The 25,452-nt window shown below is 46.1% G+C and overlaps 1 protein-coding gene across 2 annotated transcripts in view; it reads left to right on the top strand.

Moving 5' to 3' along the window:
- The window catches only part of FAM78B (family with sequence similarity 78 member B), a 104,688-nt gene that overhangs the window by 65,968 nt on the left and 13,268 nt on the right, over positions 1-25,452 (top strand). The window contains exon 2 of one of the 2 annotated variants that reach the window (XR_005236178.2): positions 23,485-24,412. Coding sequence is in view for 1 of the 2 variants with exons in the window: in XM_007989691.3 (XP_007987882.1) it covers positions 23,485-24,007 (523 nt within the window). In the remaining variant the exon portion in view is untranslated. Of the gene's footprint in view, positions 1-23,484; positions 24,416-25,452 lie in introns of those variants that run through there. The other variant, XM_007989691.3, reaches the window with a different exon arrangement.

A 25,452-nucleotide genomic window follows, 5' to 3' on the forward strand; every position in this document is an offset into this window, starting at 1 on the left:
CTGCAGAAACATTAAGGCACATTCTGTCTCCACATCTATAGGACACTCCTGCACTATCAGTCTTCCAAGAAAAGTGCAGACTGTTGGAAGTCAAGGAACATCTGCCCTGACAGAACACAATGGCACAAATTCACAGACTCGTCACCACACAGTGCAGCCTGGCCACAGGCAGTTGTAGGTCCATAGTGATTGGGAAATGCCCACTGCAGCTCTCTGTCAAAGTGCAGGTGTCAGCATTGCATGCACACTTCGCAGTGGAGAGCCCCGCCATGGCGTGAGACTGAGCCCTACGTGGAACACAGGACACAGATTCTTTTTATAGCTGTCCCAAAGCAGGGTGGTAGCCTTCTGCTTCTGTCTCCTCCAGACTACAGCCTCCTGCTCCATCAGGGCCCACTTCCCTCCAGTCATTCCTGCCACCTCTGTTCCTGCTCCTCACTTGCCATCATTTGTCCCCTGGCTGTAGGCACAGGCATGTTCCTAAGTGCTGTCTGTTCTGGTGGCTTCTGCTTCAGGGTTGGTTGCATTCAGTGCTTCCTATTTGGGATCAGTCCTGCATCCCAACGTCCTGCTTCCTTCCCCTGCTGCACCACTGGCTCAATAAAGCAGATTGAAGACCACCACACACACACACACACACACACACACACACACACACAGTCATTCACAAGCCCTGTGTGCCCCTCTTCCCTGTCCCCCATGCCCCCACCCTGCCCCTCTCTCCCCGTGCACCATCATTGATCCTGGGCCTATGCAGGTCCCTCTGCAGCAGCCCTATTCTGTATTGTCCCAGCCAATCAGGACACACCAAGGTATAATTCAGATCTTTCCTAAGAAAATAAGTGCTTGCCTTACCACCAGAGCCCAATCTACAACTGCTAATATTATTGCTTTCTTTAAGAAAAACATAGTGTTTCCCATGTGACCTGCTTGTCTGCCATTGACAGGCCCTGGAGAAGCCACATCTGATCAGGAATCTTTTATTCTGCAAAGAATTGCCCTGAAATACTTTTCTCTCATGAGTTTGTCCTCCATTAGTTTGGCAAAGATTCAGTCTCTCAGAGCCTTTACATGTGAGGAGGAATAGAAAGATATTTTCTGTAAAAGAAGGCAAGCCCCTGGCTTTAAAACGCAGATCCATGGTCATATAGGTCATATAGGATCTGCCCAAACATGTCAGGGCAGTAGTGTTTCTGTTTCTTCTCTTCTGCCTTTGACCCAGGAGTAAAGGAAATAAAAGGAGACACATGCCCTGTCGGCCTCTTGTTTCCGACAAGAGGTGGGAACAATGGGAAGGGCAGGGACTTGGAACCTCTGCTTGGAGATGAGGATTTAAAATCATTTTTATCATTTTCCTCCTGATTATAACCATTGTTCACACCTGGAATGTAGACAAGACTTGGCCATGTCTTCTTCCCACCTTTCTGCCGAATATTTGTCCTGGGCCATTTCTCACAAACTGTGTGCCCTGCTTTAAGAAGCTGGAGAGATATATATTTGAAAAAATATATAAAATAGGAAAATTTAATAGGTGCTTGTTTATGTATTATGTAAAGAGTTTTCTATTCCAAACAATGCTTCTCTCAGGGCTCCTTTTAGAAGTATCTACCCAAGTATATTTTATTATTTTTTAAATATACTCTTAACTAATATTGTTATAAGTGGATTTGTATGAGTGTAGGTTTGGGGCTCAGACCCAGGTTTGATTTCAGCCCGGCCACTTATCTGCAAGTTAGAATGTCTCTGAGATCCAGCACGCTTGTCTGATGATGATCGTATCCACCTAACCAACATTGTTGGGAGGATTTAACAAGTTACTTGTTCCTTCATTCATCAAAAATGTGTATTAGAATGGCATTTCTGAAGGCCTCTTTTACTCTCAGTGTATCACATAAAAATAACTAGACAGATGTCATCACATTTAAAGAATGTGTTTGGGATGGTTGGACCTAAAATGAAAGCTGTGCTGTATACACAAAATTCATACTAGGGAGCCCACGCTCTGGGGTCCCAGGGGTCAGGATTGGAGTTCTGGATGGGCAGAGCCAGCTTGCAGCTGAGGAGCATGGGGTAAAGGGGACTCAGAGTCTGCATCCTTCATGACAAGATCAGGCTTAAGGAAGCTTGAGGCCTAAAGACCAGTAGGCATAGAATAGGCAGAGAACCAAAACTGAATCCACAGCAAGGGGTCTACAGAAGAGAAGAAGCAGGGCAGGACTAACTAGGGGTGGGAGGAGGTGTAGAGGAGGTGTTGAGAGCACTGACCACCTGGAGGGGCCCCTTTGAACAAGCCCCTGGTGGGCAGGTGGTGATTAGCAATGCCAGGGAGGGTTGGGGGTGCAGGCTGCACATAGGGCAGGACAACTCAGCATCCCCCACTGGGAGGAGGAGGGCTGTGGCTCTGCCATCCAAGGGACACTGCCACACTTCTTATTCTCCATATCAGTGCTCACTTCCATTAGCACAGATAGTTAACATTGATGGTAGCTCATTAGCTAGTTATTTCTGGCTCATGTTTACCAAGTATACTACTGGTATTTGGGGCAGATCATCCTCCTGAGAGCTAAGTTCTGGAAAATTCTTCAGAAAGATAGATTTTTGATACATGAGCTTCTCCCACTTTTTGTTCTGCAAAAACAAAACAAAAAAAATGATGACTCAGTCATATTAACTACACAGTGTCTAGGTTCTCCTGCTGTCTTGCCTCATTGAGAAGCAGGGGTAGTGTGGTAGAAAACATTAACAGAATGTGGATGTAGGTTTAAGTCCTCTGTCTCCATCACTTACGAACTGTTGGACTTTGAGAAAATCATGTAACCTTTCTGAGTTCTGGTTTCCTTGTTTTTAAGGTAGAGGACATAATACCTATTTCATAGCATTATTGTGAAGATTAAATGAGATCATTTACATGGGATTGTTTTGTGAAATGTAAAGTACTAAGTCCATATCTGGTTATGGTTACTTTCCCATTCATTCAGCCACCAAATCCTTATGGCAGTGTCAGGTGTCAGGTGTTCGTGGGAGTGTCAGGTGGTGGGACCCATAAATAATTAGGCTTGAGATACCATCTGTATTAGTCTGTTTTCATGCTGCTGGTAAAGATACACCTGAGACTGGGCAATTTACAAAAGAAAGAGGTTTATTGGACTTAGAGTTCCACATGACTGGAGAGGCTTCACAATCATGGTGGAAAGCAAGGAGCAGCAAATCACGTCTTACATGGATGGCAGCAAGCAAAAAGAGCTTGTGCAGGGAGACTCCCCCTTTTTAAAACCATTAGATCTCGTGAGACTTATTCACTATCATGAGAATAGCAAGGAAAGACCTGCCCCCATGATTCAGTTACCTCCCACCGAGTCCCTCCCACAACATGTAGGAATTCAAGATGAGATTTGGGTGGGGACACAGCCAAACCATATCACCATCCTTCTTGCACCAACCCAACCAGGCTTTCATGGGGGAGCTGTCAAGGCCACCACCTCCCCTTCAGCCTTGACTTCCCTCACTCTTGGCCCAACATTGTGTTTAAGAAATACAGAAACAACTAGTTCCACCCTTTCTGCCTGTGCTACACCTTGAGGCCATTGCTCACGCTGCTTCCTCCTCTGCTGCTCATCCTTCACCCAGGATGCTGCTCAGGAGCCAGTCAGCCTGCGTTCAAATGCTGTGTTGCCCTAGGCCAGTTTCTTCACCTCCCCAAACCTCAGTCGCGCCCCCACCCCAACTTGGAAAATGGGAATAAAGTTAGTACCAGCTTAATTGGGTTGTTGTGAGGATTAATCAGTTGGTACGTGTGAAGTGCCATGAGCAATACCTGCACAGAGTAAGCCCTCAATAAACATTAGCCATCATTATGGTCACCACCATCCACCTCTTCCCAGATGGCCAGATGGCTTTTGCTGCTGCCCCTGATAACATGTCTCTGTCCCCAAATATCCCATATTGTATTGAAGTGATCTGCCTCTAATTATATCCCAGAATTAGAGCAGGGACGCTGTCTCATTAGTCTTGGTGTCCCCTGCACCCAGGAGAGTACCAAGCACATGGCAGGTGGTGAAGAAATCATTCGAAATGATGTCTCATGAACTGTATCTCTGAGATGGCTTTTATTACTGACTTTGATTGGGACTGCATTCCCTTCAAAGGGGTTAGTTTTACCCATGAAAGGACTGAGTTAATATCCTGTGACCTTGGAGATCTTTCATTCCTTTGTCCTTAGAGTGGCCTCCTCCTTTGGTTCCTGACACCTACTTCCCCTGTTGGTTTTGTTTTTTTCAGCCTAGTCTTCCCATTGAGTAAGGGGTCAGTTTCAGTGAGTGAAGCATTGCTCTGCCTGTCTGGGAGCTAAGAAGGTTCATGTGTCGGTGTGTGGACAGATGATTGTGATGACCAGGCTTAGAAAATGTCATATGTTCATTCATGTTTATGTGCTCAGGAGCCCTAAAAAGTGTTGCATGGGGGATTGGACTTTTCATTTCTTAGTTTTCACATGGACATCTTTTGACCTATACTGGAGTTCAGGGCCAGAAAGTAGACACTGGGAAGATTACAGGGCTCTAGGAGGGACAGGAGTGGCATTGTATAACTGACCTGGGTAGGAACCTCAGGACCTCACTTTTATTTTGAAAGAGCTATTTCTGCAAGAGGCAATTACCGGCTTCCTGTTTGGCTTTCGATCCTCCCCTGCCTCTGCTGTTCAACTTTATAATTGCTGCCAGGAGGGCGAAGAGCCCCAGTGTGGCTCAGGGACAGTGGGAGCTGAGTCTCGGGGAGCTGTGCAGCATTGCCAGCCTCAGGGCTCTGTACCACTGAGGGAAAGCTGCTGTTTAACCCCCACTGCAGTTATGTTAACAGAGTTCCCTTTCCCCCAGAGGGAGCTCCCTCTTACTGAGTCCAAGGGATACTGGTGACATCTGGAGGGCAGGGCCACCCCATAACACAGGGACACAGGCACCATCGGTACCCATCCCCTCACCCCCCATTCCAGAGCTCTCTCTTACTTCCTTGCCAGTTCCCAGCTCCCAGGGCACTCTGGATGCCCTAACTGCACAAAAACCCATCACAAGGCTGCATCTGCCCCTTCCTAGGAGCCTCAAAACAGGCCATGCTTCATGGCTGCCCCTCTGAAATCTTAACTGCAAACAGCCGACTCTCAGGTCTTCCTCCTGACCCATTCTTTCACTTCCTAGAGCCCTCTGCTTTTTCCCTGCTGCCCACTGTGATACCTCTCAGGCACATCACTGCCACCACTCCCTCCCCACTCTCCTCCATCCTCTTGCCCCTTGTTGCTACCTGTTTCATGTAGACATTCACTCTTCGTACACGCTGATGGAATACCACTATATCCCAGGCGGTGGTGGGTCCTCCTCAGTAGTAGTGATCAGTTAAGGTGTTCCAATCCACATGAAGAGAGACACATTAAATCATGAATAGGTTCACATGTATATAATTACAAATGGTGATAAGTTCTATGAATCAGGAAAAGATGCAGTTCTATAGCAGAGACCTAGTTTCATTCAGCGTGGGAGGAGGTGCATGGATCAGGGGAGGTATCCCAGAGGAAGTGACACTTGAGTTTAGACCTAAGGATTAGTCAGTTACCCAAGTGAGCAGTGGGAAAAAGTATCTTCCAGACAGTGTGTGCCAAGGCTCTGAGGCAGGGAAGAGCCTGGCATGTTAGAGGACCATAAGGAAAGCTATTGGGGGTGGAAAGCTGTTGGCGGTGGAACACTGAGAGCATGGGGGAGTATGGTGTGAGATGAAGCTGGGGAGTCAGAGGCCAGAGGATACAGGACTGTGTGGAGCACATTAGGGGTTTGGGTGGTATTCTACCAGTACTAGGAAGCCTCCCAAGAGTTGTACACTGGAGGAGCCCACTAGCCCCACACAACCCAAAGCCACATTCACCCAGTATCTGCCCCCTCTGCCCCTCCCCCTGGTTGGCCAGATACTTCGGGTTAGTCCTTCATTCCTCCAGAAGTCCAGTAGGCTGGAACAGTCAGGAAGCCCTTCACAGAGGATTGAAGGATGGGAATGACTTGGCCATAGCTAGATGCCAGTCGTGAGGCCTGGAAATGCAATAAGTGTAATACCTACCGTTCCGTATACTTCTTATGCAACCCCACATGGCAGCTCTGCGAGAAGGCATTATTATTCCGTTTTACAGCTCAGAAGACTGAGGCCTAGGAGAGCTTTCGTGACAGTCATGCTACTGAGTGACAGACCAGCTAGTGGACCTGGATCTTCTGAGTCCAACCCCAGTGCTCTTTCTGCCCCACCCAGCAGGGTCTGCAGATGGGAGAAAACTCCCTTGGGAGGGAGTGAAGAGAACATGGAGCCCAGTGGAGTAAAGGGCCATGCAGTGATGACACTGGTGTTCCTTTTGAATCCACAGCAGCTCCTATGCAGCATTGATGGGCTCCTGAATACAGAAGAGTCATAAAGGGCCTGATTTCAATTTAACATCTAAAGAGCGTGAGGTTCCAGAGGCCTCTGTTGCATGGCAGTTCCCCCGCTGGCTCTCACATGGATGCCAGAATCATCAGAGCAGAGATGATCCATCCGGGGACAAAAGCCAGTCTCTTGAGTGTTGGAAGGAGACGACCAACAGCTTGAGCAGAATTGGGTCAAAGCATCTGCATCCTGGGCTTTGCGTTGGGGCAGGCTGACTTCTGAACCACCCTCCCCAGGGTGCAGAAGGTAAAAGCAGCAGACACAAGTACCCTCTGCCATCCCCAGCACCCTAGAGTGCTCTCCAGCCTGAGAGGCACTCCTCCCATTCCTCCTTGCACTGCAGTCATTTACTTATGGCTTATGCCTGCTAGGAGCCAGGTCAGAGTCATCTTTGTATGTCTCCCCGCCCAACCCCCCTCGCCCACATACTGCCTTAGATGCCTACACATTTCAAACATTACCCATTAAAAGAATTAACCAATCAATTAATAATAAAACATTTGAGGGGGTGCAGATAAGTAATGTAAGTTTTAAAAATTGAAAACACAACACAGTCATGTGGATGTTTCCTCTGGGTTTAAGTCCCAGCTCTGCCACTTACAAGCTGGGCAAATAGAGACACATTACTTAACTTCTCTCCGTCTAAGTTGTTGGATTTGTAACACAGGACTTACGATGCCTCCTTCACAAGGACTTACGACCAAATGAGTTAACCCACACAAAGTACCTAGCATGGTGCCTGAAGTACACCAGGTGCTCAAGACATAGTAGTTTTCCTTCCACGAGTACTTAAATTTGGGCTGTGGAGGTATCTGTTAGAGTGAGAATCCTGCCTCCATGGTTTACTCCAGCTGTCATCCTGGGTATCACTGTGTCTGTTTCCTCCTTTGCAAAATGGAGATGGTGGGCTGGGCACAGTGGCTCATGCTTGTAATCCTAGCACTTTGGGAAGCCGAGGCTGGCCATCACAAGGTCAGGAGTTCAAGACCAGCCTGGCCAACATGGTGAAACCGCGTCTCTACTAAAAATACAAAAACTAGCTGGCATGGTGACAGGCGCCTGTAATCCCAGCTACTTGGGAGGCTGAGGTAGGAGAATTGCTTGAAACTGGAAGGCAGAGGTTGCAGTGAGCTGAGATCACACCATTGCACTCCATCCAGCCTAGGTTAAAGAGCGAAACTCCGTCAAAAAAAAAAAAAAAAATGGAAATGGTAATCAGGTAATCATAATAGCTGCCCGGTAGTGTTGTTGCACATTAAATGAAAGCAAGTGTGTGTACCACTTTCATCCACAATCACTGAGAGAGACATCTCACCTGGGCCAGACTGCTTGTAGCCACACTGGGGGAACATGTAGGCATCCCTAGGAATTTTGCAGTCTCTCTGCCCCTCTAGTTTGATCATATCCATGTGAATTCCTGTGTCCACACATGTGTGGACAGTGTGGCCCCACCTCTGCCAACTGCAGACAGGCACCTAGTGTTCTTTTGTGTTCTAAGCTGGCATCTGCCTAGTAAGACATTTCCATGGTCCTGTCACCAGGGTACACACTCAGCTGCCAGCATCCTTATATCTCCTGCCCCAGCTCAGCTGCTGCCGGAAATTCCCCACATCTGCTGGCCTACTCAGCATGCAGTGAAATGTGGCATGCACAGAACACACAGTGGAAAGTTAATGAAAACAATAAACTCTGATTTTAAAGTCTGTGCTGCTAGAGTACTCCATCCTCAGCCCTTCCCCTTCTGTTTTCCTGTATCTACCTCCCTCTGCCCAGCTTTCATGACCTTGACCCTTCCCCCTACACCTTGAGCATTATTTGGTGGAAACTGGGAAGCCCCTTCCATCCTCCCACCCTCACCCTGCCCAGCACCAGTGAGAGAAATGAGAGAAGTGACTGCTCCAGCAGCAGAGTCCTGCCCTTCTGCCACTGTACTTTCTCTGGGGACATTCCTCTGCTCTAGTGTCACCTATGAGGAAACCCTGTGCTTTGGGGATGGTGGGGGAGCGAGAATCAGGTTAGAGGACCTGGGTCAGTACTGGCTGCAAAAGCCTTGGGTTTTGACCAGGAAGAGGGGTCAAAGGTACTGGAGAGCCAGAGGCCAGAGTTAGGTTTGTCCCATCTCTGCCACTTATTTGCTTTGTGACACTGGCGAGTGATTTAGCTGAACCTCAGCTCCTTTATGCAAAAAAAAAAAAAAAAAAAAAGTAACATAGTACGTACTTTGAAGGTTACTATAGCAAGAATTTAGACTGCCTGGAAGCCTTCAGTAAATATTAGCTCCTCTTACCTGTAGTAGCAGTATTAATAATACCTGACATTTGAGATTCCTGCCTCCAGCCTGTCTTGATCATCTCAACTTTATCACCACAGCTGTTTTGCTGTGTGACTGTCCTGGCCTTGTTCTTGCCCCAGTAAACACATCTCTTTATTTCCTGGTTTCCAGACTTTGGACCCCTCCAGACCACTGAGGCCAAGGAGCCCCAGCCCAGACTTGCCTTGGACTCCCAGGTACCCAGACCCTATGGGTTATGTTCTTTCTGGTCATGATCACTTGTCATGGGGTCACTGAGGCCTCAGTAACCAGGGAGGCAGGAGAGAGGCAAGAATGCTGTCTGATAGAAGGGCTGGTAGTGCCCTGCTCACACGCTGTGCCCAGCAGACCTTCCCTGGTTCATTCATTCATTCAGCTGATAAGTATCTAGTAACTCCTGACTCATCCTGGAGAAAATTTGACAACCATGTCCTTATCAGTGTCTCCTTGACCTTGAAAATTTGTTCTCCTTAATGATTCCCAAATCAGGTGGGAATAAATTGCAGGAAGTGCTGCTATCTAGGCCAAAAGATCTGAAGAGATCTTGAGTTCTGACCCCAGCCTCCAAAGCTAACACATCAGCTTTAGGTCCAGATGGGAAGGGATGGCACAGTGGCCCTCCTTCCCCTGAGCTGCCCAGGGTCCCCACCCAACTATGCTCAGTGTTCATTATCTCCATCAGATGCATGTGCTGCCATTAGATTCAGCCACAAAAAAACTAGTCCTGTCTTTACAAGTAACAGTTAAAACTGCAGATGTTCTGTGCTAAAACAGTCCATGAGATGAGGATGCATTGCCAAACTGTGTCAGTTAACCAAGACAGGGTAAATGGCGGAGGGCCCCAAGAGCTCCTCTTCCAGGGATCCACCAGAAGATTCCATACTAGGAATCTTACTTGACAAATAAGGTAAAAAGAAAGAAGTGCACCATGCCTTCTCTGTCAATGCCCAGGCACAAAGGGAAAAAAATTAAAAGGCATTAGGTGTTCACAGTGTTAAGGCCTTTTATAGCCACAGGACCTACAAGATTCCGGACTCCAGGTCCAAGCTCCAAGGTAGGCCAGGCTTTGGGGCTGGAATCCAGGCCATGTGCAGGCAGGAGTGGTGCCCCACTTCCACCACCTGATGCGCAGGTGGCAAGCTTGACAAGCAGCAAGTCAGACATCCAGCAGGGCTCAAGAGCTATAGTCCTTCCCCAGCTGCAGGTGTTGTCACGACAACTCAATCAGGAGGAGGTGGAACCTGATAGAGGAGTAGATGTGGACTCGGGTACAGGGAAGCCATTCTGAATCCGTGGGAGCCTTACAGCCCAGGGAGAACCAGTTGTGTGGTGTCCTGTATTCTGGGAGGAGCAACTCATCCCTTGGGAATAACCACATTTCTCTCTTCTGCAACCATAACTCGTCTCTTGTGGCCCTGAAAATCCCACTCACCATCAGCACAAGGACTGAGGTCCTTGGTCAGAGATTATAGGAGCTGGACATATCCTTATCCATGAGGTTGTTTATTCTACTCCGTTTTATAGATGAGGAAATTAAAGGTGAAAGGGCTCACATTGCAGCCCAAAAGTCATCCCAGAAAGGGCATCTAGGCTGGTAGCTTCCAGAGCAGATATTTTTAGGCTTGAGACCCTCACCAGATGAAATTATATGCAGAGAGAGAGAGAGAGAGAGAGAGAGAGAGAGAGGGAGGGGGAGGGGGAGAGAGAGAGAGAGTGTGATTTCTACATCCTCTGTTATCCACAAAACCTAACACAATGTTAAGAAAAAGTAGGTGCTCTTTGTGAAAAGAATACTCTCTGTGGATGTGCGTCTTTCTTGGTGCATGCCATGAATTAGTCATTTCTCTACTTCAGTGTCCTTGTTATGTAAATGAAGTATGACCATCTACCCTCCTGTTACCTTGTCAGGATGGAAGGGAAAATACTCAGTTCTCACTTGCATAAAGGGAGGAAATGCGTCCTACCCTTTGAAGAAGCCCAGGTCCCGGCCAGCCAACATCCTTTTTGAATGAGCAATACCCATAATAACAGTTCTCATTTGTGACCTGTTATGTGCCAGGAAGGCATGATATAGATTACTTTTCATAGGGTTCTCATTTAAAAAAAAAAAAAAAAAAAAAAAAAAACAGGGCCGGGCATGGTGGCTCACACCTGTAATCCCAGCACTTTGGGAGGCCAAGGCAGGCAGATCATGAGGTCAAGAGATTGAGACCATCCTGGCCAACATGGTGAAACCCATCTCTACTAAAAATACAAAAGTCAACTAGGCGTGATGGTACAAGCCTGTAGTCCTAGCTACTCGGGAGGCTGAGGCAGGAGAAGTGCTTGAACCCAAGAGGCAGAGGTTGCAGTGAGCCGAGATTGCACCACCGCACACCAGCCTGGGTGAAAGAGCAAAACTCCATCTCAAAAAAAGGAAAACCTACAGAGTAGTTTTTGTTGTTATCCCCATTCACATAAGAAATGGAAGCCCAAAGCGGCTTAGTGATTTGTCCAAGGCCACATGGTCAGCAGGTGGTAACATCCAGATTTGCATACAAGTCTTGGGAGTCCCACCCCACACTCTTCCCCTACCTCCTTCTCTCTCTTTCCCCAAAATGCTTCACATTCATTCTGTGCAATTCTGTGAGGTAACTCATTCCTTTTTAGTACAGAATAAAGACAAATTAATTTTTTAAATGAGAATATACACAAAAATAAAGAGAAAACTCCTATAGTCCCACAACTATAGATAACCACTTTTCACGTTTTGGTGTATCCACCCAGTAATGTCTTTTCTCAGGTTAACTAAGGTTCTACCTATAATAGCAGAATTCCAAAATAGGAAGGAAGAAATATATCCACTCCCCATCTCCTCTACCTTCCATTTGTCTAGCTTCAAGGGCTGGAAGTAGAGGATACAGTCTACTGCCGTGGGCTGGATTGAATGTGTGTTGCATCCTCATGCCCCTCAACGCCACCACCCAGCACCTATATCCTCTCCAGCTTAGCTGGGCTCATATTTAATGCAAGCTGTCTGAGGAAAGGCACTCAGCACTTGCCAGGAGCCCCAGGGACACTTGTTCCAATGTATCTGTATTCAGTCCCTTCCGCTGTCACGTGGGACTCTCCCCTAGACTCCAGAAGAGCCTTCCCCATCTTACTCCCTCTGCAGCTCCCTTGAACTCACTTCACAGCCAGCCCTGCCTGCTCTTCCAGAAACACTTGCCCCATTCATTGTGCTGCTTGAAGGAAGCACCTGTTCTAGGCTTTTCTGAAGGTACTGAAAATACAGCAAAGCCTGTCCTCAGGATGCATGCAGTCTAGTGGAAAACTGGCATAGACACAAGCAAATCAGCACACTGAAATGTATATGCAAGTGGAAGCCACTCTCAGAAGGTGACCTGGAGCTGCAAGTTGAGGATGAAAGAGAGCCAAGGGTGGTGGCTCATGCCCATAATCCCAACACTTTGTGGGGGTTGAGGCATGAAGATCATTTGAGCCTAGGAGTTCAAGACCAGCCTGGGAAAGGTAGTGAGACTCCTTTTCTACTTTCAGAAAAACAAAAGGAGTCCAGGATGTAAAGAACTGAAAGAAAATGGTCCTGGGCAAAGGGAACAGCAAATCCAAAGGCCCAGCAAGTCCAGTGGGAGGAAGCTTATCTTGTTGAAAAATGAGAAAAGTTCAAGTTGCTGGGATCTAGAGAGCCAGGAGGGAGGGGTGAGGATGAATGAGGATGGAGAATTGGTGGGGCAAATAAGGAAACATGGACATTTGAAAGCAGTAGAAAACCATCGTGGGATTTTCCAGAGATGAGACATGGCCTGATGTACATCTTATAAAAACCACATTCGTGGCTTGTAGGGGCAGCACAAGCTTGGAAGCAGTGCCCCAGTGAGGAGAGGACCTGCATGGTCCCAGATAGAGGAGAAATGGTTTGGAGCAGGCTGGTGGCCATGGGGTTAGAAGAGATGAATTCTGGCCATATTATAGAGGCCTAGTGGAGAAACATGTTGGTCCAAGAGCAGATGAGGATTGGGGCATGGTGAGGGACAGGCAGGTCTCCATGCTCGCCACCTGGAATGCCACCCACATCGATTTCCCCTCATCTTTTGGGGTCCCACTGCAGCCCCATTTCCCCTAAGAGGCCTGCTGACCTCTACCCCCAGGCCATTTCCTCTGCTTCCTCTTGGCACCCCCAGAGCCTGGCATAAGCAGGGCCTTACTCCTGTGGGAGGGCATCTGACCTGTCACCTCGGGTGAGCTGTGACCTCCTTCAGGATGGAGAACAAACGCCCCTGGGCCTAGCACAAGGCCCAGTGTCTGGTAAGGAGCGAAAAGGGCTTGCTGTGTGGCCAGAGGACATAACCCTTGTAAGGGACACAGCCTGGGGCTGCACGGCGCTCTGCAGGTATTAGCAAACACTGCTTCTCTGTGTGGGATAAGGTACTTTGCCCCAAGAAACTCAGAATTGGAGTCGGAAGTCAACCATTTTCAGATGTGACCTAGAAAACTGGCCACTGACCCCAGACCTCAGGGCTGTCAAATAGAAACAAGTCAGCAAAGGACTCCGAGAACCCAGCTGGAGCAGCTTAGAGGGCACGGGGTGACCTGACCTCCACATGGTGAAGGTTAAACACACAGTGAGAAGATGTCTCCAATGCTGGAAGAACTCACTAAACCGAACGCAAGGGTAGTAGCAAACATGAAGCCTCTCTCCGCACTGATGACTCTTGAAAAACACTGAAAATGATCTTTTCTGCAGTAGGAAAAATGCGTCCCTGTGCGCCAAAAAGAAAAGGATGTGGTCAGAAAGGAAGCGGGCGGAGGGGAAAGTGGGAGGGGAGTATTTACAGGCTGCTTGGAGTCTGATATAAACAGTGCAGAATGAGGAAAATCCTAATTTTAACACTTAACTGTGTAATCATGGTTGCAGAGCATCTGAGAATCAGGACCTCTGCCAGAGCCTGGGCTGGAAATTGGGCTCAGGGGCCAGGTGGCTGCCCAGGTGACAGGGGCCTGGCCCTGCACCATTCCCCACCTGCTCCGTGCCTCCTCTCTCTTCACTGTCCCACCATGGACTGTTATTTCCAGCTCCTCCTGTGGGGGGGTTGAGAGGAGAAAGTTGCTGCAAAGTGAGCAGTGACACGGAACATGAGGCTCACATGACCAGGAGCACATTGCTCTCCTTCACATTAGATGAAGTTTTGGAAGCCTCAGTGTGCTCAGGGTGTGGTGCTCTCTTTAACTCAACTTTCCACGTACCCACATAGTAGCACCTTAGGTTCCAGCCCTGAAGATGAAGAGAAAAGGCAGAAACCTCTTTTCCCACCCTCTAAGTGCAGTAAAGTTAACACAGTAGTCAGGATTCCTTTAAAGAGCAGACTGAACATAGTGGTTAGACCACAAACTCTCAGGACAGTGCCTGGCATTCAGGTTAAGTATGAGCTATGATCAAGGTGATGTTATCAGAACTATTAATATACTCAGCCTTAGAACCAGAGTCTCTCTTGGAGATCCCCAGCTGTGCCTGTGTTAACCCTTTAGTTGATTCATTTTTGGAGACGTGGTGGTGGGTAGCTGAGGAGGAACCTGGGTGGCCAAAGAGAAGGCATTACGGGGGAGCGAGAGGGGTCGTTTAGCAATTGTTCCAAAAATGTTTCAACATCTTAACAACTGGCATGGTCATAGCAGTGTGTATCAGCTCATCTCATCCATGACTTTTATTGTTTTTCAGAGCTTTTGGACTCTTAATTTTGTACCAGGGAGGCATCATGAGAAAGCATGTGTTTAGAATCAGACCTTGATTCTAATCACAGACCTGATTCTGAATCACAGCTCAGTTCTGCCCCTCCCTAGCTGAAAGATCTTGAGCAAGTTCCCTACTGCATAGTGGAAAATAGAATGATGCCCACCTCATGCAATTGATGTACAAAGTAGATGTGATACTGGTTGTAAGGGTGCTTTGTGCATGTTACGGCTAAACAAGCATCAGTGAAACCACACATAACAAAAGGAAAATATTCCAGATTGCAACTGTCCTGGGTTCCAGAACTGTGCATCTAGATCTCCCAGCTCTGCCCATCCCTAACATTTGAGGCTTCAGAGTAAGAATACAAAGGTCTGGGTGCCATATTTCTCAATATTTATAAGTTACAGGTCAGACCAACAGAGGGTTGAATCAAGTAAGTTCTGTCCTCCTACCTAGACAACTATATCTTTTATAAAAACCTGAAGGCTATGTTCAAATTTAGGATTTTTGGACTCCTCAAAGTTTTGTGCCAGAACCTAGCAGCATAGGAACAAGTGACCTTCAACCCCTAGCCCCACCCACTTCCCCTCCCACCCCTGGCTCTGTACCCTATTGAAAGAGATGTTCCATCACACATATGCATGTGGGCACCCAACAAACACATGGTCCCAAACTCCATGCATACCCCCAACAAACAGCCACCCTCTGGCCACCCCTTGGGCCCAAAAGTGCACACACAGTGGACTGGACTGCCCTTGGAAAGACAGGACAGGGAAAAGGCCTGAATAGACTCTAGAGGCATGTTTAGGGACGTGTGGGCTGGAAATGTTGAGATCCTAGGTACCCAGAGAGTATTCTGGAAGGAGGGGCACATCCTCTCAGCCCCACAGACTTCTTACCCAGTGTGAAAGAGCATGGCCAGAAGATACCAGAGTGGGTCCCTTCAAAGGGTGAGGCCATCCAGACACAGTGGTTGATGCCTGTAATCCCAGCAACTTAGGGGGCGGAGGCGGGAGGATCACTGGAGGCCAGGAAGTCAAGACCAGCCTGGGTAACATAGCAAAACTCCATCTCTTTTAAAATGGTTTAAAATTAGCTGGGCATGGTGGTGCATGCCTGTAGTCCCAGCTACTCCAGAGGCTGAGGCGGGAGGATCGCTTGAGCCCAGGAGTTCAAGGCTGCAGTGAGCTATGATTGTGCCACTGTGCTCTAGCCTGGGTGACAGAGTGAGACCCTATCTCTAAAGAAAAAAAAAAAACCATGTAAGGCCAGGCCAGGGCTCCTCTCACCTGGGTCTAAGGGTAGTACTGCCCCAGATTTCAAAGCCTGCCCTAGAAGCTCTCTAGACTTGAAACCATCAGTCTTCCATGCGTGGTTCCCCTAACTCCTATCCCACACCGCTTCAGGGGATGTTAGCATCAGTAGAGTCCCTGCACAACTGCCCACTCCCTGCCTCCAAGAATGTTGCTGCCAGCCTCTCTCCAGACTCCCCAGTGACTGCAGGGCTTCAGGGGGAGCAAAGTGGGGTTCTCAGAGAGGTTGCTCTGCCCCTGAAAGGCAGTGGGAGAATTTGTTGGGTCTGAGTGGAGTCTTGACCTAAACCCATGGACTCCTTATTTGAATGAAATGCTTAACATGATATTTGATTGAGATTTGCCTCTTTCTTCTAAAAATGGGATGCAGAAAGCATGAAGGTTACAATAATCGATATTTTCATTATTAGGCTCATTGGCAAGTCCATTAGCTGTGAGCTTTGGGTCAATGGCTGATTGTCTGAAGCAAAAACACTGTTTATCACAGTGAGGAGAAGGATTGTAGGAGAAGGAAGGGAATTAGATAATAACTCATGTTGACATCTGGGCGCAGTGGCTCACGCCTGTAATCCCAGCACTTTGGGAGACCGAGGCCGGCGGATCACCAGGTCAGGAGATGAGGCCATCCTGGCTAACATGGTAAAACCCCGTCTCTACTAAAATACAAAAATTAGTTGGGCGTGGTGGCACACGCCTGTAGTCCCAGCTACTCGAGAGTCTGAGGCAGGAGAATCGCTTGAAGCCAAGAGGTGGAGGTTGCAGTGAGCCAAGATCGTGCCACTGCACTCCAGCCTGGAAACAGAGCGAGACTCCATCTCAAAAAATATATATAATATATTTTTAATATAATATATAAATATATAAAAATATTTTATAGAGAGAGAGAGAGACATCATGTGTTGTAGTTTACAAAGCATTTGCTCCTACATCATCACTTCATTTGATTTCTGTAATAGTTCTGAGATGTAGGGAGGCTTGGAGTTATTTTTCTTCCTGTTTTACACATGAAAGTATTTAGCTGTGCTAAGTACTTCCCATTCATTATCTTATTTCATTCTCACATCAAGTACATCAAGTAAGTATCATCTTTATTCCTTATTTCTTAGATGGGGAAACTGGTACGGAAAGTTCACACAACTAGTAAGTAGTAGCACTAGGTTTACAGGCCTAAGCAGTCTGGCTCCAGAATGCTGCTTTCAGCCATGATGCTGGACCAGCTCTCTACTTCATCTCTCTTCTCCCCTTTGTTGCCCACTTCTCCTTTTTCTCTTGTGCTTGTTAATTCCCTTGCAGAATGACTTCCACCAGCATATCTTTACTGCTGTCTTGAGAATTAACAAGTTGAATGGCTTTTTCTCTTCAATTTCTGTGACTTTTGACACTGCTGACTCCCTGAAATTCTTGACTTTGGAAATTAATTCTCCTTTTTTGCTGGCTATTCCTTTGCTTTTTATACTTTTCTTTGTCTCTGGCCATGTGACAGGTCTGTCATCCTCAAAGAGCTCACCCAGCACCTGATCTTCTCCATGCAGATGGTTGCCAAATTTACATCCCTAGCCCTGACTTTCTTCTAAGCTCTGGACCGAACTTTGCAATTAACTCACAGACACAGTGTCAGCCTATTTAGTCAATTCCACAAAGATAGTAGTGTCCAAATTGGAATTCATGGCCTCCACTCATCTTTCACTTCAGATCAATTTGATATTTATTCAACAAATAATTTTGAACTCCTTCTGTTTTTCCAGCACTGTTCTAGGTACTGGAGATATAGCAGTGAATAAAATACATAAAATCCTTGCCTTCTTAGGGATAATATTTGGAGAGTGGGATGAGGGGAGACAGACTGTTAGCAAAATAAGTGAGTTATAGTGTATTAGAAGGTGCTATGGAGAAAAAATAAAGCAGAGTTGGGGGATGGGGAGCACTAGGGCAGGAGGTTGCAATTTTAAATTTGGTTGTTAGGAAAGATTGCAGTGAGAACGTGATATTGGAGCCAGGAATGAGGGAGGCAAGGGAGTGAGCCTTTCAGATATCCAAGGGAATATTGCTCCAGGTGAAATGAACAGTAAGTGCAAAGGCCCTCAGGTGGGAGTTTATTTGGCATGTTCAGTGAACAGCACAGAGGCCAGAATGGGCAAGAGGGAGAGAAAAGGAGATACAGTCAAAGAGGAAATAGGGAACTGGATCATGTAGGGCCACATAAGCCATTTTAGGTAGCTGAACTGTTCCTGAGTGCTTTAGGAGGCATGGAAACGTTTTGAGCAGGAAAGTGACACGATTTTACAAATATTTAACAAGATCACTGTGGCTGCCATGTTGACAATAGACCAGGGAAGCAAAGTTGAGTAATTAGCAAGGAGACCAGTTAGAAGGCCACTGCAGTAATCTAAGAGAGACAACTCTAACTTGGACCGGTGTCATGGTGATGGGGGTAGTGGGAAGGAGTTGAATTCTAGATATATTTTGATCACATCCACAGGATTTGCTGATAGGTAGCATGTGGAATGTGAGAGAGTGGCCAAGAGTGACTCCAAAGTTTTTGGCAAGTGGGCAGGTGAATATATGGATTTGGAGCTCAAGGGAGCAATCCAGCCTAGAGATACAAATTTGGAAGTTGTCACAGTGCAGATGGTACTTAAAATCATGAGACCAGATGAGATCACCAAGGAAATGCAAATAGATAGAAAAGAGAAGACCAAAGCCTAAGCCCTGGAGCCCTCCAATGTTAAAAGGTTGAAAGATGAGGCAGAACCAGCAAAGGACAATGAAAAAGAATGAGAGATAAAGAGAAACAAGATTAGTAAGTATGCATCATGTGCCAGACACCATGCTCCAGACAAAGGATACAAAGACAAATACGACCCCATCCTCACCATCCTCATGCTGTAATGCAGGAGTCACGTACTACACCTTGAAACACCATTGTGATTGGTTCAGGGATGGGTGTAAAATGTCACGGACAGTGAGACCCCAATCTTGTTACTTCTGTGAATGATTTACACACACACACACACACACACACACACACACACACACAGTCAGCCATACTTGCCTCTTCTGAGTAATTGTTTTTCTTTGTCTTCTTTTGTCTCTAACAGGCAATTGGTTACCAAACCTTGGAGAATCTACCTTTGTAATATCTCTTATATGTGACACCTGTCCATTTTCTCAGCCACCAGTCTAGATGAAGCCATCATTAAAGATCACTTGCAGTGCTACAGAAGTTCCTAAACATCCTCGTTCCCTCCCTTTAGCCATCTAATCCTACTTTTTTCATTACTCTTCTTCCTTGCAGTAACTCTCCTGAGCAAAAGTCTCACCACCTCTAGGATGCAGCCCAAGTACCTAAATCCATTTTTGAAGGTGCTCCACAAACCGATACTACCCTGCGCCCCCAGCAGTGTCTTCACTCTTCCCAGTGTTCTCTGTTTCCTGGACACGCCACATCCATGCTTGATATCACACTTTAGCCTATGACGCAGTCTCCCACCTGGAATGCCTGTCTCTATTCCAAAGTGTTCATATCCCATTTCCTTCACAAAGCTTTTCCCCTGCTGTAGCCTGCATGGTTGTCCATGTCTCCGAATTGCTGTATCACTTGGAGTCTCTGACACTCATTTTTATACGTAGGTATATGATGGCATGAGTAGTCACTAAAATACATTCATATTCACTAATTCATTCAGTTTCATTTAAGTGTGCCTCCTCCTTTTAAGGATAAGCAACTTTCAGTGCAAGGCATGATACTATTCTAATAAATAGATTCTAAATGAATAGTAGATGTTAGATTTTTTTAAAGGTGAGTAAATATGTAAAGTATACAACTGCAATAAAACACTTTGTTGTATACAAGTTCTACCAAGCTCCAGGAATATAGTCATGAAAATAATTCAAATAAAATATTTATTCTTTTAATAAATAGTTTTATGTGCCAGCAATGTGCAAGACACTAATTATTCAAAAATAAGTCATAATTCCAAGCCTCAAGAAACCTGTAATCTAATGGGGAAGACACATAAATCCTTATAATGTAATCTGACACCTGTAGATGTAGATATATCTATGGGTGCACAGAAGAGAAGGCTTCATGGAGGAGGTGATACATGTGGTGATTCTCAGAGGATGAATAGTTCGATACAGTGGAAATTGAATAGGAGGAGGAACAGCATAGGCACAGGGCACAGCAGTGGAAGTGAGATGCATGGTGTGTGGGGATGGGGAGGCCAGATGATGGAGAGCCATGTATATCCTGTTAAGGAACTTGAATTTCAACCTGTGGGTGATGCCTGCGATGTCCATATAGAAAAGCCTTGGAAGGATTTTATGTTTAGAAAGAGCATGATCAGATTTGCATGTTTGAACACTTGGGCAACCTAAAAGATGGATTTGAGAGGGACCAGAGTTGGATGCAAAGAGACAAGTTATGCGCCATTACAGTAGACCAGGTAAGAGATGCTGAGGGCTTGGATTAAGTGAAGGCAGTAAGAGTTGGATGAGGAAAAGGAGATAAAGTCAAGCATCACTATGGGACAAAATTCACAGGATGCAGTGATACAGTCGCTGTAGCAGCCTAGGGGAGGGTGTGGGAAGAGCCAAAGATGGCCCTTACTTCTGACCTGGAAGATTGGGTGAGCAGTGGGCCACCCCCTGCAGCACAGACAGGGGAAGACGGCTTGGTTTATGGTGGAAATGATGAGTTCAGTTTGAACCATATGGAGTTTGAAATGCCTCCGGCATTCCATTCAAAGTAATCCCCTTAAATGGTCATTGAGTGACTCAAATAGTGCTACTGTTCTTGTAACTTTTCAGAGACTTCTCAAAAAACTATGACCAAAGACATTTTATCAGCCACATAAACCAGTCATGCATTTTATAGACATAACTCTCTTTTTGGAAAAAAAAAAAAAGAGAGAGAAAGGAAGGGAGGGAGAGACAGAGGGAAGAAGGGAAGGTCACTGCCTTGGGGTGTACATTAGTATCTATTTTTCATAAAGGAAAAATTTGATATTTTTCAAATCTAAAGGAGCTCCCTATTCACTAGACTTAAGTCATAATGAATTTTGGCTGTTTCCAAAATCAGACCATCCCTTAATGATGTAATCCTAATTCCCTAGGGCTGTGGAGGAGAACATGCCTCTGACCTAAGGAATTCCCAAAAGCACAGTTGCAGAAGTAACAGCAGTGTGTTTGAAACTAAAGTGTAGCCTCCAGTGTCACTATTCCCAATGACTACCTGTGGCCAGATGTGTTTGTTCTGATGTGATGATTAAGAAGCCTGTTATATTTCTCTGTTCCAGAAACTCCTCCAAGAAAAAGGTCCTTTCCTTCCCTCCTGAGAGAGCCACAAGAGTGTGCCTTTATTGTATTATCTCTATTTCCTCCCCCCCCCCAAAAAAAAACCTGGGACCAAACTAAGTTTTATGATTTGTCTTACAAGGCTGACTTGCAGACCCTGGGCCCAAGTCTCTGTTCACACAGCTCTGGGCAGGAAGACAGGAGGCAAAAATATGAGAACTGTAAAGACTCTATAGATACAGTCACTGAATCTACTAGCAAGATAGCCAGTCCTGGAAAGGACTGTGTTGTAACAGAATCAAAAGTACATCCACTCAAAACCAAATTCCCCAGGCAATATGCCACAGTAAACCCAGTGTGTAGGGTGGGAGAGCAAGAACAGTCTGCCACTGCTGGGAATGCTTGCCCTCCAATTCTAAGGAGGAAATCAAAGGCCAGCAGGGACTGGTTACAACCAAAATGAAAAACAAGATTTAGGCAACACAGAAAATAGATGTATTGTGACTGAAGAATTGTCTTAGCCCTTTGCATGGGGGCATGAAACCGACTCCAGTATGGTTATTTCATGAACCCGATGAGCACTTTGGGTCTCTACCCAGCCTCTGACCCACTCAAACAACATGTACTCCCTTTTGTACAGTAAGAAATGGCATAGAATTACCTGGGCACTCCTACCCCCAGCTGCAAAAGCATATGTAGCAAAATGAGCTCTCTCTGACTTTCTGCATCAGGTCAATTCCTTACTTAGTGTCTGCCAACCATGATACACTGCAATTATTCCCAGCAGTTACCAAGGGCATGACAAGAGAAAAGGCTGTTGCAGCTGTGGGCTTACCTCCTCCCCAGGCAGCCAAGCCCTCCCTTCACTTCGGGCTGGGGCTGACCGGCCTAGGAGGTACTGTGAGGGGTCAGTAGGAGGCAGTAGTTAGTGTCTCCATGTCCCCATGTGACAGTAAAGAATGTTGAGCACCAGCTTGACAATGCTCAGCACCAGCTTGACAATGCAACTCCCTTTTAGACCACCTGTATAAAACCCTGCAGGATCTTCTGTCACTTCATAGGAGGAAGAACTTTATATCAGACCAGACGACTACCTCTTAGCTGATGAATAAAGCAGTCACATTTCTTTAATTATTAAATTCTAGTGCATTATTACCAAGCACCATCCCTGGTCCCTGGCGTGAAAATATGAAGAATGCATAATCAGACTCTGCTGACTAGACTTCTGCCCTTATTGGGGTCCAGTCCAGTTCTCCGTGACTGGTCCTGGAGCTGCTAACTCATTGGACAGCCTGAGTCCTCTCTGCCCTGGCTCTCTCCAGCACTACGTAAGGGCACTTTGGGAGGCAGTATGATTTAGTGGTCAAAACCATGGACTTTGAAGTCAGGCAACTCCCAGCTTCACCTCTTGCACTCTGTAGGACCTTTTTCATGTACCTTAACATCTTTAAGCCTCCCTCCCGTCATGTGTTAAATGGAAATAAAAATTTATTTATCTTGTGGAGTATTTTGAATATTAACTGAGATGATGTACTTAGCACAATGGTTGGAATAGAGTAACACTCAATAAGTATCAGCAATTATTATTAGCAACCGTCTACAGCAGTGGGGAGAGACACTGGTTCCTCCTTCTGTACAAGGTCAGAGGCAGCCAGGAGTAGGTAGGTGCTAAATGGCAAGTTTGCCAAACTAAGCTATGAGGCTTCTAGGCTGAACTGGAAGGCAGCGGGAGGGCAGTGCATTAGAGTTTATGCCAGCCTGTAGAACAACTTTCACTTTCAGGTGGTTTTCCAGAAGATGACCATTATTTCCTCGTGTTATGATTTTCTATGCCTAAGTGATGAATTGGCTGATGCCTAGGATTTAAACAACCCTCTTTGTTGAGTAGAAATTCTATTACTGTGATTTCCTAAGAAATTAATATAACCTTTAATTTTGCCTCCTTTGCCCTTCTTTCCACCAGATACTGCCTTCCAAGTACATCGAATTTCAACCATTGTTTCTTCCCAAAAAACAAATCTTACGCTCATATTTCCAAGGAAGTGTTTCTTGTAATGGAATTCCTCTAAATTGCTGATTACCATCATGTAACTAGTTGATGTCTGTTTGTGGTCTCACAACTGCCTCTTTGAGCTTCCTGTTCTCAATTGGGCCAGCCATGGTTGTGTTTAAGTTGTTTTGGCACAGCTTTGTTATTTTTATTTTGGTTTGTTCTCGTTTAATCCTGAAACAGCACAGCAAAGAACTTTTTGACCTGAATTCCCCTGTGAACTTCCCATTTTGCCCAAGTTGACTATGTTAGTAAGCAGTGAGCACCTCTCCAGCTTTTGAAAAATTCATTCAGCCTCTTCTTTTCTTGTGCATGTCTTCTGCTTTGCCAGGTCAAGCTGGGAACTGCCTGACTTGAGGGAAGGGAGAGTAAAAGCCATCAGTGACTCAGATGGGGTGAGCTACCCTTGGTACGGGAACACCACAGAAACTGTGACCCTGGTTGGCCCCACCAACAAGATCTCCAGGTTCTCCGTCAGCATGAATGACAACTTCTACCCCAGTGTGACATGGGCAGTGCCTGTGAGCGACAGCAATGTGCCGCTGCTCACAAGAATCAAGAGAGACCAAAGTTTCACGACCTGGCTGGTGGCCATGAACACCACCACAAAGGAGAAGATCATTCTGCAGACCATCAAGTGGAGGATGAGGGTGGACATTGAGGTGGACCCTCTTCAGCTCTTGGGGCAGCGGGCCCGGCTGGTGGGCAGGACTCAGCAGGAGCAGCCCCGGATCCTGAGCCGGATGGAACCCATCCCCCCTAACGCACTAGTGAAACCCAATGCCAATGATGCCCAGGTCCTCATGTGGAGGCCCAAGCGGGGGCCACCTCTGGTTGTGATCCCTCCTAAGTAGAAGCAGACTGGCCTGACTGTGTGTGGATCACATGCCTCTGAGACATGCAGTGAGGGTGCCAGGGGTGGCAGGAGCCAAACTGAGTTTCTGAGCCAAAGCAGACCTCTCGGTTTGCCAGCCTTTGCAGCCACTTTTGAAGAGTAGGGCTGCTCCTTGGGTGGTAGAACCGTAATCCTTAGGAAAAATCCCTTCCTCTTAGGAATAAAGAAATCACTGATTTGACAGACTTGCTGTGATTACCATGCAAGTAGCCATATTTTGGAGCTGACCAGGATGATTCTTTATCTGAACTATTGACCATTTCTTTCCTGTGAGATGCAGGGGATGGAAACAAAATTAAACAGTGCCTGTGGCAAATGCTGCTTCCCAACCAATAAGAAGTAGGAGTGAAAACATCCACACCAGGTGGTCATAAGGCAGACTCCTGCTGTCTGACTGGAGGGTGCTGGGGAAAAGGGTGGTGAAAGAATGGGTGATGGGGAGAGGAAAGAATAAGGTTTTATTACACATTAATACCTCTGCATTTATTACTTGATCATCAGATCGACACACACTCACTGGAATGAATGAACACTTAGAAAACTAGACAAATACTGATATTTGCTCCTTTCTGAGGGAGAAAGCCTCCTTGGAACTGTCCAAGGTGCTGATGTGAACTAACAGAAACACTTCATTAGTTCCATCTACCCACCTCTTTCCAAAAAGATTGCTTATTCAGAGTATTTTTAATCACAGTATTTGGCTTTTTCATTCCTGTATTCTGCAGTAGTTAGGATATTTGGGGCTCTGTCCATGTTTTAGTGAAATCCTAACTGTGATTTTGTTTACAGCTGCTTATTCTGTTCCCATGATTAGCCCTAAATTTATATTTAAAAAATTATAAGCCATGAATCCATGTAAGATTTCAAGAACATTTCAGCAAATAAGAACAGTATTTTCCTTCCTTCTTTTGAGTTTCTGAATGATCTGAACACATAGAATGGACACATGTATGCACAGACACATGCACACATGAAGGATGCGTATAGCATAATTACTAGCATATTTGCCACCAGTGCCTACGTATCTACCTGTAGCCTTTGTATGTACATACACTGTATGTTTATATATATATTTATTTTAGCTCTATTTCACAGAAGCTCAAACTTGAGCATTTGTGAGAAACTACTACTTAAGGCTTAACTTTAGAGCCCTTTAAAGAAAATCTAAGCTACTCATATTAAATAAGCTTGTATTGCTAAGATTTAACCAGTAAAGATGAGAGGCCAGGTTTACTTTAATCAGGCCAATATAAAACTTGTTTTTGAGGGTTTCCAGTCTTTGCAGTGAGGATTTTTGCAGTTCTAGCTTGAATCACCCTTCCTCCCCTCCCCCACTCCAAAAAAAGAACTTTTCCCTTTATTCTCAGTAATTCAACCATATATATGGTTGTATATATATTTGCT

This window comes from Chlorocebus sabaeus, chromosome 25 (genome assembly GCF_047675955.1).
Source record: "Chlorocebus sabaeus isolate Y175 chromosome 25, mChlSab1.0.hap1, whole genome shotgun sequence".
NCBI classification, from domain to species: Eukaryota; Metazoa; Chordata; class Mammalia; order Primates; family Cercopithecidae; genus Chlorocebus; species Chlorocebus sabaeus.